Raw genomic sequence first — 17,767 nt, 5'->3', positions numbered from 1 at the left:
CACTCCAGAAGTCAAAGTTCGGATACTTTTTAATGTTTGTAGTCTGGCTTTTACATACGTCGCCGTAGTCTTGGTCCCAAGACCATTGGTGTTGCGCGGTCACACACAACCAACGTTCCGATTATGCACGGCAAAAACTGTCCACGCTTGTAATGAACGAACGCTAGCGGGCGCTCTAAATCAGAGAAACAGAGCGCCCGCTAGCGTTCGTTCATTACAAGCGTGTACAGTTTTTGCCGTGCATAATCGGAACGTTGGTTGTGTGTGACCGCGCAACACCAATGGTCTTGGAACCAAGACTAACGTCGCCGCTGAAAATGAACGGGATAAATTTCGAAATATTAAGTTCAAGCCAAGCTCGACTGCTGATTTATGTTTATTAAGTGAAGTTAGTTCTTATTCGATATGTCACGATCATCAGTCAAGGCAAGTTCGTCAAGTTTGAATTCAAAAGCTGCAGAAGGCAAAGTGGATGCACATTTCCTTAAGAATAGAGTTGAAGAGGTGGGCTTGTCTTTTTAACTTTTATTGTTATTTTAAGCCTTTTGCAAAAATTTTGCTTGGAGGTTGGGTGAAGTTCCCGAAGTTGGGCAGTTGAATTTCTGTATGGCACCTCCCTCCATGGGGGCACAGCCAACCCTCAAATGACTATAATATTTGAGTGTCACACTCTGTGCCAGTGTCACGAGCACGACTGTGCTGTCAATCAGTGTCAAACAAACACAAGTGCATTGTTTGTAATAATAGTTGCCTTGGTTACCATGTTAACTTTTTTTAAAGAAAAAATAGTTTGTAGTGTAAACAAATAAGTTTGTAGTGTAAGCTGACTGGCTTTATATAGTTTCTTTTTTTAACAATTTATAAGATTTTAAATTATAATTTAGCATTTTATAACTTGTTTTCTGCAAGTGCAAAGCAATAATTTAATAAAATGAAATAAGCCTATCCTCCTCCAGTCCACTGTCCTGTTATTTCACAGGATTATGGCATTTTCTTTGAATTGGAAAAATAATAATGATGCCACATATCAACTGATGCCCTAATTACCTCCATTTGTTTATAAGAAGTATGGAAACTTGATGGACATTGAAATTTTCACACCACACACCGATCATCGATGACTTAAATTGGTCCCATTTGTTTTTAGTTTTTCCTGTTTTCACGGCAAACGAGAAAGTATGGTTTCCCGGTAAAGCCTACGTGGAAGAAACATCTGCAGTGACTACAAGTATTCTTTGAGACTTTTTGTATGACTCTATAGCCAGTAGTTGTCTTCATTTCAGTAAAAATATTTTTTTTATGACAATTTAAAAATTACCATAGTAATTTACAGAAGAAATAAAAATAAATAAATAAAAAGTGTGAATAATTATTGGCATTCAAATCAAATCTGCTTTTTGTTTAGGTTTTCTTTTCTTAACACTTATACGATAAAGCTCGTATATATGAACAGTGATAATTAACTCACCAAGCCAATGTTTGAATTTTAATATTTAAATAATAATATTGATATGAGGGTAATAAAAACATTCTCCAAATATGTTTGAAAATGAAGTCACATTGCTTCTTTACACCTCTTTTTTCCCCCAGAATGCTCAGCAGAATGTTCAGTCACATGATTTGATCATCGTGAATTGTGAATTGAAATAGTGTTTGATGAAAATTTACCGGTGCGCTTATCTGAAATTCAAAGACAGTAAATAACTGCTGATGGCAATCACAAAAGTATGGATCCATATAATTAGATTTTGATTTTCATTCCAGTTAGAGGCGGAGGTTTTAGCCCTGAAGAAAAGGCTTGATGGTTTAAGAAAGGCCAAGAACACAACAGTCCTCAAGAAACAGAAGGAGTATGTCTCATCATCTGAAGCAAGGTGAAGTAAACAAATTATGACTGCTATGATTGTTTGAATGTTTGTTTGTTTAGATGATCTTCTCATCAAGGGAACTGGGCAAACTCCCTCAAAGAGATATAAACGCCAAGCTGGCATCAGCCAATCTCTGTAATAAAAACATTGGTTTAATGTCTTATGATAAATGAATTGCACAAATCAAGAAATTGTGATACAGCAACTAGAGGACAAAACTTATTCTAGTCATTGTGAAATCAGAGGTTAGCTTGGTAGGATTTGAACTCACAAACGTGTGATTGAAGGTCTTGCAGTCTAACCACTTGACCACTGTGAAATTAGTGGCCAGAAGAAATAGAATGCCCCCATCATATCTTCTTCTTCCTTTCAAATTACTTGGGATAAAAACCGAAATTAATATTCTTTATCCCGATGCAAATTTGACATCTGTTAAATCTCAATGATTGTTTCGATGGTTTTCAGATCGACCCTTGACCCTAAGATCTCTGACCTCCAGAGGAAGATGAATGACCTCAGCTTGCAGCATAAGAAAGAAATGGAGGCTTTAAAAACAAAACATGAAGAATCACTGCAGAAACGCTCAAAGGTAACTCCCAGAAATAATACAAGGAAACAAAACTTGATGATTAAATGAAATTGATTCTCAGTGGTGCAGTGGTTAGAATGCATGACTTGCAATCACAAGATTGTAGGTTCGAATCTTTATCAAGCCCAAGCCATTGCAGGCGTCTAATTTAATTACATCTTCCATCAGACATCAACACCGCCCCCTTGTGACCACGAGAAAGAAATCAAGGAGCTCAAGACGAGAAACAAGACCTTGAATGAAGAGAATGAGGAACTGAAACTCTTCAACAATGAACTGAAGACGGAGAACACAGAGATGAGAGAGAAATTTGAGCAGTTGTTTACGGAACTGAGTATCAAAGAGGCACAATGGTGCGAGAAAGAAGAACAACTTAATCTTAAGGTATGGGAAGATTTCTCTATATCTTTCTTGATTTGCATCGTCATTGTTGACTCCCCTGTGGAAGATGAATCTACAAATCTCACTTCTTTATGTGTTAAGGAACTTTTAACGCTAGTGCACTTTAACCCTAGATAATGAACAAGACTTGCACAATCTACATTTGTTAACTGGAAAAGCAGCATTTAATAACACCATACTCGACTTTTTATAACACACAAGTATGTTTATAAATTACCTACACAAATTGCAGACATGCCGTGATTTATAGCATGTGGGCTGTGTGTACGTGGAGTCCCGGCAATCCTTGGACCTTCTGCGTTTCAGAACATGAACTGTCTTTACAGTAGGCCACTTCAGTGATCTACAGAACTCGGGAGCTTTGTTCACCTCCTTCTTAGTAGGCCATTTGTGGCTTAGATTTCCTCAGACTATAGAGACAGTTGCTATGTCAAACTGAACTTTCATTCAGAATTGTGTATTGGTGTTCACTGTCTCTTTCGTAACTACGTAAAAACATGGCACGAATAATGTGACATAACATATGTCTCTATAATCTGAGGAATTCAAATTTAAGCGGTAACTTAGGATCAAGCAACTTATCTATCCAGCCAATATTCCAATCTAACCAGCGAGAGGCTGATTGAAGTTTTCTCGTTTTTTTTCCCCCGCTTCAGATGAAGCTTCAATGGGGAGAGAAGTATCGAGAATGGATGGAGGTCACTGAGAAGAAGATAGCTGACCTCCAAGCAGCTAATGATTTATTGTAAGTCAGTCTCGTGTTTTCACAGCTAACTGTAGCAGAAAATATTGCTTAAAGACACAGGAAACTATTGGTAATAGTCAAAGACCAGTCTTCTCACTTGGTGTATCTCAACATATGCATAAAATAACATACCTGTGAAAATTTGAGCTCAATTTGTCGTCGAAGTTGCGAGATAATAATGAAAGAAAGAAACGCCCTTGTCACACAAAGTTGTGTGCTTTCAGATGCTTGATTTCGAGAACTCAAAATCTAATTCTGAGGGCTTAAAATCAAATTCGTGGAAAATTACTTCTTTCTCGAAAACTACGTTACTTCAGAGGGAGCCGTTTCTCACAAAGTTTTATACTATCAACAGCTCTCCACTACTCGCTACCAAGTAATCTTTTATGCAAATAATTATTTTGATACCAATAGTGTCCAGTGCTTTTAAGGAGTCCAGTCCCGGAAGTAAACTAAACCCACGGAGGCCATGATCTTGGCCTTCTTGCCCCTTCCAAAGCTTCTTATAGACTTTAAGATTTTCCAATGGATGTTCCCTTTACATGGAGGTCATGGCCTTTGTTGCCCATGATCTTGGCCTTGGTGCACCTTCAAAAGTCTCCATACACTTTAAGATTTTCCAATAGACCTTATGCACATGACGTCATTTCAGTACCGCGCCCCCGCATTGAGGTCAAAAGGAGCTTGTTCATTGGCCAATCTATGTGCGTTTTGATTGTTTCGTCACCGTTTGACCTCAAAGATGGCGGCTAGATGACGTCAATGCATAAGGTCTATTGAGGTCCTTCGCAAAATAAAAATAGACTTGCCCTCTCAAAAGTGAAATTCCTGACCTGCACTCTTAAACATAAAGCCATCGTCAATAAAGAAATATCAGCATCTCATTCTCCAGAAAACGATCAAAGCATACTGATCGAAACGTCAAGTTAACCCAACGGTTCTTTTCAGAACCACCCCAACTCATTTAGAGATTGTTATTACATGATGTTACCGCAAACTCTTCTATATCTTATCTCCACCATGCAAAGTTTCAAATCCTACTTGGCATCTCATTCACAATTCCCAATGCATGTGTGCTTCTGTGCTTCGCTTATGGTAAGCAGAGCTATGAAATTGGACCACGTTGTCAGTTAAAAAACTTATAGTGATTTCAGACCAAACAGATTTAGGGTTGAACAAAGAATTGACTAGAGTGGGATTCAAACCAACGACCTCCGGATTAACGCGCCGGCACGTTAATCCGGAGGTCGTTGGTTCAAATCCCACTCTAGTCAATTCTTTGTTCAACCCCAAAAATCATTTACAAATTTACCCAGTCAATTTCCCTTGTGGTTTATATTGATATCCAATACAGATTTACTTTCAATATTAAAATTGCAGGATCAATAAACAATTTTGTCTTCCTCTCTCCAGACGCAGTTATATGAAACCGTCTGATACAACATAACGACTTCTTCAGTAGACTGTAAGAGGATCCAACAACCTGCAATCATGGAGAGACCATTTCAAAGAGTTTACAGTCGACTCTGGTCATAACAAAGTGCCAGGACAGCCCAACTTTTTACCTCTCGGCCATATGTCTTACTAAATAGGAATGGCTTATCAATGCTGAACTAACCAGCTGGACCACCCGAGTGGAATTATGACGGGTCCTTGGTTGGGCTAGCGAACCACAATTAGCGCTAATCTGAGTCCGAACTATAGGTGCCTAAGGAAAATACCACACCACTTTTTTGTAAAGAAGAAAATGAAGAAACTTCAGTTTTAGATGTGGGATGAAAACTCCTAGCCAGGTAGGGACTGAAAAACCCAATCCACATGCAAGGCTCTGATGGGGGTATTGAAGCAATCCACAGAGGTGAAAGGCAGGGACAGAAACCACTGAGCAAACCTGACTGCCCTTTAAACAGGGTGAATAGGAAACAAGAAGAAATGTTCAGTATAAGATGTGCGAGAAAAAACCCAATGGGAGAAAACCCACACAATCAGGTAGGGACTGGAAACCCCCAAGCCACATGCAAGGCTCCGATGGGGGTATTGAAGCGGGGTCCACAGAGGTGAAAGGCAGGGACAGAAACCACTGAGCAAACCTGACTGCCCTTTAAACAGGGTGAATAGGAAACAAGAAGAAATGTTCAGTATAAGATGTGCGAGAAAAAACCCAATGGGAGAAAACCCACACAATCAGGTAGGGACTGGAAACCCCCAAGCCACATGCAAGGCTCCGATGGGGGTATTGAAGCGGGGTCCACAGAGGTGAAAGGCAGGGACAGAAACCACTGAGCAAACCTGACTGCTCATGAATAGATGAATAGGAAATAAGAGTAGTTTTTAGTTTCAGATGTCGGAGGAAAACCCCAAGTTTGGGAAACCCACGCAATCGGGTAGGGACTGGAAACCCCCAATCCACATGCAAGGCATTGGCTGGAGTTGGGATTCGAACCAGGGTCCGCAGAGATGAAAGGCAGTGGGAAAACTCCCACTGTGTCACCATGATTCGCTATACATTCCATATATATGGTGAACATTTTATTTTTCACTACAGATCGAGGAACCATATATTTATAAAAACATCAGATATTCAAAGGAAAATACCTCACACAGCAAGTATTTATACCAAAACAATAGTTTATTGGTACCATGAAAATGTTATGATACAGATTTTAAATTATTTAAACTAGTCGAGTGTTTGTATTTTATAACAAGGAACTGTACATGTACACCCTTTTTTTAAACTCTAAATTAGAAGAATTTAAAATCTACACAAAGTACTTGAATCTATTTACTACAAACTGGCCTCTTAAAGGCACTGGATAAGTTTTGTAATTACTCAAAATATATATGAGCATAAAAACTTTCTTGGCATTGAGCAACAGAGAGTTGTTGATAGTATAACAAATTGTGAGAAACGACTCCCTCTGAAGTAACATATTTTTCGGAAAGGAGGTAATTTCTCACTCGAATAATTTGAACCTGAAGCCTTTCTCAGGCATACTGATTTGGGGGTGTTTTTTCTTTCATTATTTTCACAGATTTGTTTGTATGCTATTATATTTGGATTCAACGAGTGTGAAAAACTAGTCTTTGACAATTACCAAAGGTGTCCAGTGCCTTTACGGTGAATCTTTAGTGCTTTGTGAAATCGAGCCATACAGGCACATGGTATGATATTTAGCACCTGAATAAAGTAGGAACATTTTATCAAGTACAAGGACTGCCCTAGATGTACACATGGTGTAGGCTTTAAAGGAACACGTTGCCTTGGATCGGTCGAGTTGGTTTATAAAAAGCATTTGTAACTGTTTGTTATAAAATGTATATGGTTAGAAAGATATTGTAAAAGTAGAATACAATGATCTACACAAATATGCCTCGAAATTGCCTGGTTTTACTTTTATCTCGTCGACTAACACGGTCGGCCATTTATGTGAGTCAAATTTTTGAATCCCATAAATGGCTGAGCGTGTTAGTTCGCAAAGTAAAAGGAAAACCACGCAATTTTGAGGCAAATTTGTGTGGATCATTATGTTCTACTTCTAACCATTTGCAATTAATAACAAACGGTTTCAAACGCTTTTCAACGACCAACTCGTCCGATCCAAGGCAACGTGTTCCTATAATATAATTTGCAGGCTATGTAATCACAATTTTTCTGATCTTTCAAATGGCAAACAAAATCAGAAATCATACTTGGGAAGTAGGAAGAATATCTTGCCTGGAATGGATTTCACAAACAGTTAAAGTGACACGTTGCCTTCGATCGGACGAGTTGGTCTCTAAAAATCGTTCGTTATTAAATGCGAACTGGGGCCAATTTCATAGAGCTGCTTAAGCAAAAAATTTGCTTAAGCACAAAAATAGCTCGCTTAGTTTACACATGTTACTGGCCAAAATTTCCTGCCATATACATTGCTTATGACTAGTATTAAGCTGTTGTTTACTTAGCATTACAATTGAGTGGAGTCTTAGCCGGTAATCTGATTTTACTAAGCAATGAAATTTTTGCGTAAGCAATTTTTTTTGCTTAAGCGGCTCTATGAAATTGGGCCCTTGTTAAAAAGATGTTAAAGTACAATGATGTACACAAATATGCCTTGAAATTGCGTGGTTTTCCTTTTACTTTGCTAACACAAACAGCCATTAATGGGATTCAAAATATGACTCCCATAAATGGCCGACCATGTTAGTCGACGATAAAAATGAAAACCATGCCATTTCGAGGTGTATTTGTGTGGATCATTGTATTCTACTTTTACATCATCTTTCTACCCATATGCATTTCATAACTGTTACAAACGCTTTTTATAGACCAACTCGTCCGATCCAATGCAACGTGTCCCTTCTTAGGACTAGCCTTAAGTTTTTAAAAACTCCTAAAGAGTCCTAGGACTAGTCCTAAGTTAGGACTATTTTTGTGAAATTGACCCCTGTATCTGACAATTTCCCCTATACATGTTGTATGTTTCAGGTAAAATAATATGCAAGGAGAGCATGTAATATAAACTGCTCTTTCTCTACACAGCTCACTTCAACTCTTTTTACCTTTTGAAATGTAGCTGTTGAATTTTGGACTTATGTTTTTTTTTTCTATCAAAAATAATAATAAAAACAAATTTAAGCTAGTTTTCTATGTTAATACTCCACTACCAAAGTTCATGTAAATAAATAAATAAATGTAATTATGGAGGATAAATAAACGGCATAAGTGTGTGTAGAAATAAAACACTCTTTTATAACTAAAAAGAAAGAAAAAGTTACTTGAAGATTTTTACTACATGTAAGACTCGGATTTTGATGACACCAAGCATCCTGAGTTTAATAAGGGAATCAATGTGTGGTGAAGAGTTTGGTTTAATCCCAACGAGGCCTGGTTCTTGGTAGTTTTACCAAGACGAAGTCGAGGTAAATTACCAAGAACCAGGCCTCGGGGCGGGGGGTTTAAACCACTAGTTGAAAACCAATTCAACACACTTTGATTCCCATTCATAAATACCTTTTCGGTCAAAAAACATCAACACTTATGGTCAAAACGTAAAATAAATGCAAAAATTATAATTGTTCAATGATTTCTTTCAACACAACACCCCTCCAGCTATGAAATGGTAAAGCCCTCCGCCGCCCTCGGGTAAACAACTCCTTATAAGGGAATGCTGTGCGCGTCGCGCGTATTGCGTGATGTGGCACAACTGTCCTGGCCGTTGCTCTCGACCAATAGGAATTAAGAAACTGTCTTATAAGCACAGGTGCAAGCAGGCGTGTCACACCCATGTTTCAACACTTTTTACCGGCCATAAACAAAGGTTTATACACACCCACGTGATGCGCTCTCCACCAATAGGAATAGCGAAACTGTCCGAGGTATCTATGAATAGATGTTAAATTTGCTTCGGCGAAAATAGTTTTACCCTTACTGCTCTTTTTAAGAGAAAACAGTTTTCATAATATGAGAAATGATTTCTGAAACGGTATCGTCTAAGACAGTTTGGCATTAATTTTGTGTGGCGGTTGCAACCGTAACTCCAAGAAGCTTTATGCTTCTGATTTCTAAACGACGCTAATATCAGCCTCTTGGTGAAAAACAAATTATGTAATTTCTTCTTGAGGTCATGTTACTTGGCAATCAAAAGCTGTCCCTAAATTGGCAGCTAGAGACTCTTAAGAGACCATAGCGGCTGCAAGCGGCTTGCACCACATCCCCAGAGCGACTGCAAACGGCTTGCACCACATCCCCAGAGCGACTGCAAGCGGCTTGCACCACATCCCCAGAGCGGCTGCAAGCGGCTTGCACCACATCCCCAGAGCGACTGCAAACGGCTTGCACCACATCCCCAGAGCGGCTGCAAGCGGCTTGCACCACATCCCCAGAGCGACTGCAAACGGCTTGCACCACATCCCCAGAGCGACTGCAAACGGCTTGCACCACATCCCCAGAGCGGCTGCAAACGGCTTGCACCACATCCCCAGAGCGACTGCAAACGGCTTGCACCACATCCCCAGAGCGACTGCAAGCGGCTTGCACCACATCCCCAGAGCGGCTGCAAACGGCTTGCACCACATCCCCAGAGCGACTGCAAACGGCCGAGATATTTTACCAACTTTTGCTCCAACAAGTGGGGGTAAAATAAAGGATGGGGTAAAAAAAAAAAAGTTAGGGAATTGTAATTTTCCAATGTTTCCCTTTAAACATAGAATCTACCACTCAAAAACAAAACCTGTTTCTAATATTAATTTTCCTGACATTTTACCTGAAACAAGCGGTGCAAAAAATCCACAAGATTAGCAATGTCAGGTTGTATGGTGATAATTATTCTAAATGAATGGTCTCTATAAGTGTTATTCTACACTTACAGGGCAAATTCAAATGCCTTTTTCTATGGGCCAGAAGCGCAGAGCTTCACCATGAAATTTGACACTGGTCTCAGCCTCGTTGACTCTAACAAAGATTCCCAAAATATTCTAATGACGGCAGTTAAAGGCAGTGGACACTATTGGTAATTGTCAAAGACTAGCCTTCACAGTTGGTGTATCTCAACGTATGCATAAAATAACAACCCTGTGAAAATTTGAGCTCAATCGGTCATCGAACTTGCGAGATAATAATGAAAGATAAAAAAAACCTTGTCACACGAAGTTGTGTGCATTTAGATGGTTGATTTCGAGACCTCAAGTTCTAAATCTGAGGTCTTGAAATCAAATTCGTGGAAAATTACTTCTTTCTCGAAAACTATGACACTTCAGAGGGAGCCGTTTCTCACAACGTTTTATACCATCAACCTCTCCCCATTACTGGTCACCAAGAAAGGTTTTATGCTAATAATTATTTTGAGTAATTACCAATAGTGTCCACTGCCTTTAAGTTTAGCCTAATACCCAGATACAGCTGAATTTTCAGCACACCCTGCTACACATAATAACGTCTTTCCTATTAGTACGTGTGAATAGTGAATTAGTAAATAACCAATGGTTGTGTCGTTTAACACAGTCAATTTGTACATAAAGATTTACATGTAAAATAAGCACCAGTCTCATTACCATAGTTAAGTCTTTTTACAAGAGAAATACATTATTATTTAAAGGCAGAAAAGTCCATTGTTGGCAGCATATTTAATTTTTTTTCCCCAGAAATATGACTTGTTAAGTACACTTCAAAGTTTATTCAGTTAAAATTATGAATAGTTCAACAGAAAGAAAGAAAATGTTTGACAAATGGAGAAAATCAGCCAACATTATTTATTTTTTTACATCTCTCATATAAACGTGTCGTAGAACAATCAACCAAGTATACGCAAGATAAAATACAACCACGTAAAAAAGACAGTCAAGAATGACTTTCAAGTTGCATTGAATACAAATAAATATCAGGAATTCCCAATCGTTGAATAATCACTCACTACTAAAGGTGACAGTTCCTCCTTGTAGTGCATCCATTATAAGAATAACATTATTAAATCTGTACAAAGGATCTTTCAAAAGGAGTTGAACTCTATTATAAAGAACATTATAGTAAGACGCAATAAGGATTTAACATCTCAAACGCCTTTCCAAATAGTTTAATTTCCTACATTATACCGAAGGAAAGAATCCTATGAACATTACTGCACACCTTAAAACACTTGGGTACAAGGTTTTCAAAAATCTCAACCTCCAACCCAGAGCACCGTAAATTCATCTTAAAATGTTTTACATGGAAGTATGATTTCAAGTTCTTTTAAAAAGGGAATGGAGGGGGGGGGGGGGGGGGTCACACATATATTTTATAGAAGAAATTCAAGAAACTGCTTTCAAATAATTAATTGCTTTAATAATGCTATGTTTATAAAAATCTTTGAATGAGTGTTACACAATGTACGTAGAAATAGACTCCCAAGAAGATGCTATTTGCATCTTTATCTGTGTGCATTATACCTTGAGGTAATTAACCCACGCAATTTTAGTAAGGTGTTCCCCTGTCTTTATCCGCTAAGATTTCATTGGACAAACTTTCCCTGACATAAGCTTTCTATATCTGTGTTGTGATCGGTCCGAGGTGATGTAGTGTCAGCTTGCACTTTCAATCGTCTGCGTGCAACGTACATGTGTGCATCATGTGCATCATGTTCATGTGTACTACACATAGAGTTATATATAAGAACTAGAGGGCGCACTGGTGATGCTTCTTGCACAAACGCGACGGGACCGCAAGGAGACACGTGCGCCATTCTGCAAGCGCGTTGAATATGAAGTACACGTTGGAGTTTGTGTTAATTGAACGCTGACGTGATGATGTTTTGTCAACTTACAAAATGGCCGCACAAACACACACTAAGTAATGCCTGTTTGTTCAACTTAGAAAATGGCCGCCTGTGCGCATACCGGGCGCGTATTTAGTGCGCCCTCTAGTTGTTAAAAATAACTCTATGGTACTACATGTGTACATGTGTACTACATGTACAGTTGTACTACACGTGTGTGTACATACATGTATGTATGAGTGAATTGACTGCAAATCTCTGTGTGAAACAAATGCGAGGTCAAAGGTGCTTTTGTAATTTTCCGGACATCCGGTCTGGCTGGTATGTGGCGTTATTCACGAGCCTCTAAGTGTGACGTTGTGCAAATTTAAGCTTGTCCAAACACAGGCATGTCGCAAATCCACAGCTGGTAGAGGAGGTGCAAGGCAGGCACTTGAGCTCAACATTCGCTGTGGTCTAGTCTATATCTACATAATGGCCATAATAATACAATAATCCATTTGGCAGTGCATTTAAAAAATAAACCACACCTTATTTTTGGCATTTTACAACGTCACTCAAATGTTTACACTCGAAAAAATATTTTCATGTACAAAAATTCATGCATTAAAACGACAGTACGTTTGTTTCTCATAAAAAGCTCACATTAAATGAATCATATCTGCTTTAAAAATGTCATAATTGAACCACCATGTTTTGCTTTAATGGCTACGCTTCACAGAATTGATCATCATAACCCATAGCCATCGCTGAAGCCAGAGTCGGTCATCCATAGCTGTAGCCACTTGGTGAGGAAAGGGGACACCTAGCAAATCATGCAGCGCTGCAGCCAGAGGGTAGGGGTGTAAACTCTGACCTCTATCGTTTCGCATGTCATGGCAAAGCGGTGAAGTTTACCGGACCCAAGATCTGGTGTTGTTAGCCGCAGAGTGTACATGTAGCTTTGAATCTTTGTCCACGACACTTGAGCCACTGAGCAAGTCACTAACCATAATTGCTCCGTCAAAAGTTGAGAAGGTAGTGCGTTGTGCTCTTGTGACCCTGTGTCAGCCTCACAGGTAGATGGCAACTTGCCCATGGTGACAGTTGATTTGAGTTGATAGGGCAAATTGATCAAGTGTAGCCCTCACATTGAAGCCCTCACATATGGCTATATGATGTTAGGTGGTCTCTCATAAAAAAGAGGGGGGAAAAAAGCACCAAATCTTTAAGTAGTCTCCTCTTCACCCCTCTGCACTTGCCTTATCCCTCTGCACTTGTTACAATTACATTCAATCCATAGCCACAATAGAAGCATAACATCGTAATCCAAAGCCACAGCTGTAGCCAGTAGGAAGGGGGGGGAGAGAATGTGAACTTTGACCTCCACCCTTTAGCACCACACCATTTAGCTTTCTCCTGTTAACCAAAATGCATTGTACCCATCTGCACCTGTTACAGTCACATCCAACATGTTCAATTCATAGCAACAACTGAAGCCATACATACATGTACAGTAATCCATAGCCAAAACTGAAGCCATACACCCTAGTGATCCTCAACTACAGTCGCAGCCGATGGGTAGAGGGGGGGGGGGGGTATAGGGTGTGAACTTTGGCCTCCACCCTTAAGCACCACACATCAGTCAGTTGTCTCTACACTTGAAATTCCTTGTCTCCTTCCGCGCCCGTCACAATCACAATCAATCCATAGCCCAGCCATAGCCACAACTGAAGCCATACATAGCAACCCTAAGCCACAGCCGTAGCCAGTAGGAAGGGGAAAGGATGTGAACTTTGACCTCCACCCTTAAGCATCACATATTAGTTGTCTCTACACCTCACTGAAACTCCTTGTACCCTTCCGCGCCCGTCACAATCACGTCCATCCATATACGCATCGCCTCGGCCGTCGGCGCCACCAGGAAAAACGTCCTCTCCTTGGTCTTGACGCAGAATGTCAACTTCGGGTCTGGACTCTTGTGGGGTCTCAAGTGATCGAAGTAGACGTCTTGGATAGCCTGGAAGTACATGCCTCCTTTGGGTCGGAGCTCGTCCCGATCTGAGGAGTAATAGAGGAAGGAGCGTTTGACTCGATTGAAGACGAACCAGCGACGTCGCCATGTCTTGATGCGTCCGCCCATCTTTATCATGTAGCCTCGACAGGTGTTTCTGGATATCGTTAGCTGTGGAAAGATTGATAAGATTGTAAACTTCTTTTTAAGATTGTCCCGTCTCTGATGTAACTAGATTAATTTCAATTCAATTCAATTCTGTTTATTGTCCCCAATAAATTTGTTTCGGCCTTCACATAAAATTAAAAAAAATTACATCAAATTAATATTTACCAATCATGTACAGTAACAAAAATACAGTACAAGACACAATGCTGTCAAGGAAAAATATTTTTCATCTTAGGGTGCGTTCGATTAGCTTCCCCGTGTCCACCCTGCAGTGCTCACACTGTTGAGCCCCTGACAAGAGCTAATCGAACGATCACAAACCCTCTCGTGGTGATGTCATGTACCTCGGGCCAGCCCCAGTGACTCGTTTTACAAGCAGGGCACTGGGGGCTAAACCCGGGTGAGCCCCTGGAATGACGTCAAAGCTATTCGAACGAACCTGTACCGGGGGCACACCGGGGTCGACCCAGGGAAGCTTATCGAACGCACCCTAAGAAACTTACCTCTTTACAAATCTGTACATTGTGTCCCGCATTCTCAATGTGATTCCTTAAATCAAAATCTTGACTGGAGCAGGGTAAGAACCTTGTTAACGGTCGAGACTGCCAGAGAAAAAACAAAATCAAGATTAATTTTCAGAAAAGGTACATGACTGACGTGATAGGGGTGTACTGTTTGGTTTTGGTGTATACGGACAAATTTACAGTGTGGTTAGCATTGTGTCCGCCTGTCTCCATATCTCAAAACGGCTTATGGATTTGCAGTTGTCCATTTTATTGATGTATTATTATTTCCTTCACTTCAGTAGTACAACTACATAACCCATAAGGGTGGTAGCATTTTAAAGATATTTCAAAAAAATAATATGGAGCGGCAACATCCACAAAGGAAGAATAATGCGTTAAGTGGAATACATTGTAAACAGCCTGAGAAACCTTTCATGGAGAAACTTTTAAAAACAATCTTTACAAGGAAATCGTTTATGAAATACATTATCAACAGCGGCAGTGCTTCCAATAACAAGTAAGTTCTTATGGTCATTATTCTTATGGTCATTATTCTTATGGTCATTATTCTTATGGTCATTATTCTTATGGTCATTATTCTTATGGTCATTATTCTTATGGTCATTATTCTTATGGTCATTATTCTTATGGTCATTATTCTTGGAGTAATTACCAAGGTACATGTAGACCCTCCCTTTAAAAGACAAACTGTACACATTATTCTTACTTGGACACTTCTCTGTTTCTCTCTCATTCTCACTTGGGTATTAACCAACTCATAGTATTGACCCCTTGCACGCGCGTCACACACGGCGACTGATGCCACGCTCACCATGCTGTGTGGGCAGCTATTAACGCCGCGTCGCCTAAAATGCACACTTCCTGCATAACGCACAGCATAGAGTATAAAAACACACACCAGTATGGCGCATTCAAGATTTTTCTGATGATGACGTCATGTGAAATGGGTCAATACAGACAAACTGTACAATTATATTATTCTTACTTGGACACTTCTGCTTCTCTCTCATTCTCACTTGGGTATTAACCAACTCAAGATATAATATTCTTACTTGGACACTTTTCTGTTTCTCTCTCATTCTCACTTGGGTATAAACCAACTCAAGATATAATATTCTTACTTGGACGCTTCTTTGTTTCTCTCTCATTCTCACTTGGGTATTAACCAACTCTTCTCGTCTCTCCGTCTCGTCCATTAGTTGCCTCTCTAGCTCTTCCCTCTTGTGCTGCTCATCCCTCAGGAGCTGTTCTTCTGCCTGCCTCAGACGATTCTACATCAAAACGAAAAATTACGCCAGTTAGAAATCGTTCTGTCGACAAACATCACTCTAAATGAATGGATGAATGCAGCAAAACATGCAGAAATACATACAGCGATAACATGCATCAATGGGTACATTACTAGGACAGTGCAGCTTAGTTTTAAAATAATTTTTCAAATTTGAGCACTATGAAGTGATATTACATTCCAACGAACTTACTTGAGCTGGTAGTCTCTCCAAAAAACAAAAAACAAAATATAACTTCTACATGCTTTATTTTAGAATGCACAGAGCACACCCATGCAAACAACTGTTTTTGTTAGTCACTGTTAGCAATTATAAACCTGCACTGTTCATATTGTGTAGTTTTTAACAAGCTTTGACGAAACTTTTACAGACCACGGTCACTGCCATTCTGGCTATCCTGCCGCCCGCATTAATAACGGCGCAAGCCAGTGAAGACCAATGCTGCACTCACTGACATGCTATGCAAAAATTTGTTTTTTAGTAGTCAGGTGGAGTTGAAATAACAATTTAATTAATCTATATGAGCTGAAGTGTTTCAACCAATCGCTCAAACGATTTGTGCGAATGGTTGCATTAGGTTTGCGCTAGACTTGTGGACAAGTCGTTAAATGTCTGTCACGGTGATAGCATTTAAACTCTCCCCGCGGTATTCTACTACTGCTGTCACGACTCCGGTCCCATTTAATAGAAGTTGGCAACCAGCAGTTTGCGCGAGAGCAGTGATTTCCCCATAGCACCGCCACAACTCGACTTTCTCACCGCATGGGACCATTAACGACTTGTCCACAAGTCTAGGTTTGCGCCCCAGTGGAATGCACCCCAGTTCTCTTATTCACTTGACCTAAAGTTGACATCTCATAAAACCATCACTTTATATACATTGCTAAGCGGATTCCCATAACAAATATATCTACCTTATCCATGGACATCCTTTGCATGTAATCTAATATCCTAAGCTTACATAAAGCAGAGTATACTAATTGCTTCTAGGCGTGTACACCGTAGCTAATTACCACCACAAATATTATTTCTCTCAGCAAATTAAAATCTTGGATATAAACGGCAAGTTCATTTATAAGGAAACACTGTTTTGACAAGTTGTTAATTTTTTAGGAAGATGTATTATGTATAGCAAAGTTAGTCATAGTATGTGTTCAAGTTCTACAGCTGTATTTTTCAGCAGGTACAATACAAAAAAGAAGTTGTCACACTAAAAGAAAATAACACTAAATCTTGCATTTTAAAGTATACCTTTGGTTTTTGGAACTGTTCCATTATTTTCATCTGTTTTAAATGTAGATACAATCAAATAAACCTGTGAAAATTTCATTTCACAAGGCGGTAGCTTTTTTTGCCGAAGGTATTGCCGTAAAATCTAGAGGCGGTTATATTCAGGCGGGAGGAATAATTTGTGATCGGAAATCACAATCTGAGGAACAATACATACAGAAACATTTCCCTGATTGAAATGTGAATCTTTCTCTCTGTAAAAACCACATTCCTTTTAAAATTATTTTCTTGAGAAAGACAGATTGAGCCGTACTGTTGAACCATCTAAAGTCAAGACATTGCCTTATCTTCTGCTAATGCTAAGAAGTACCTTTAAGTAACCATCTATACTATTCTTTTGATGTCTATGTTTTTCTGCAATCAGCAAAAAACCTTATTTCTACTTTTACATTCTTTCTTTGATCAACCATTGTACTTTGCATTATCGTCTAATTCTAGCAACCCCAATCTAAGACCAGTTTTGCCGTCGTTATTTCTACTTTTATCTATTATTTCTATGCATTTATTCATCTTCAATCGGCATGAAATGAAATCCACAACTCACAAGTTTGAGTCCAGTCATTCTAAAGCGTCTAGATAGACTGGCATTGCGTTTTCTCCATTTCTTATTTTGAAGGGGGACAAAACAGTTTTATTGATTAAATGGAAGTAAATAGATGTTAAAC

General features: G+C 39.4%; 2 protein-coding genes across 5 annotated transcripts in view; one reads left to right on the top strand and one right to left on the bottom strand.

The window, feature by feature from the left end:
* The first annotated feature begins 271 nt into the window (after positions 1 to 271).
* Positions 272 to 6,075, top strand: LOC139951273 (uncharacterized). Of its 2 annotated transcripts, XR_011787744.1 has the most exons (7): positions 272 to 504; positions 1,765 to 1,874; positions 2,334 to 2,457; positions 2,626 to 2,841; positions 3,516 to 3,604; positions 5,018 to 5,429; positions 5,627 to 6,075. XR_011787744.1 is itself a non-coding variant. In XM_071950076.1 (6 exons), exons 1-6 carry the CDS (start codon positions 406 to 408, stop codon positions 5,049 to 5,051), a joined length of 672 nt encoding a protein of 223 aa, XP_071806177.1. In that variant the 5' UTR covers positions 272 to 405; the 3' UTR covers positions 5,052 to 6,075. The 2 variants fall into 2 exon arrangements, 1 of the variants encoding a protein (XP_071806177.1); XM_071950076.1 differs by having other exon boundaries at positions 5,018 to 6,075.
* A 139-nt stretch (positions 6,076 to 6,214) lies between these two features.
* Positions 6,215 to 17,767, bottom strand: part of LOC139951272 (pleckstrin homology-like domain family B member 1) — an 87,754-nt gene continuing 76,201 nt past the window's right edge. For all 3 annotated transcript variants that reach the window (XM_071950073.1, XM_071950074.1, XM_071950075.1), the window contains 3 exons: positions 15,645 to 15,794; positions 14,500 to 14,598; positions 6,215 to 13,999 (listed from right to left, as the gene is read on the bottom strand). In XM_071950073.1, coding sequence (XP_071806174.1) covers positions 13,655 to 13,999; positions 14,500 to 14,598; positions 15,645 to 15,794 — 594 coding nt within the window. In that variant the 3' untranslated portion in view covers positions 6,215 to 13,654. The remainder of the gene's footprint in view (positions 14,000 to 14,499; positions 14,599 to 15,644; positions 15,795 to 17,767) is intronic.

This window comes from Asterias amurensis, chromosome 19 (genome assembly GCF_032118995.1).
Source record: "Asterias amurensis chromosome 19, ASM3211899v1".
NCBI lineage: Eukaryota > Metazoa > Echinodermata > Asteroidea > Forcipulatida > Asteriidae > Asterias > Asterias amurensis.
The sequence above is the reverse complement of the archived record's forward strand: the minus strand, read 5'-3'. Positions and strand labels throughout refer to the sequence as shown.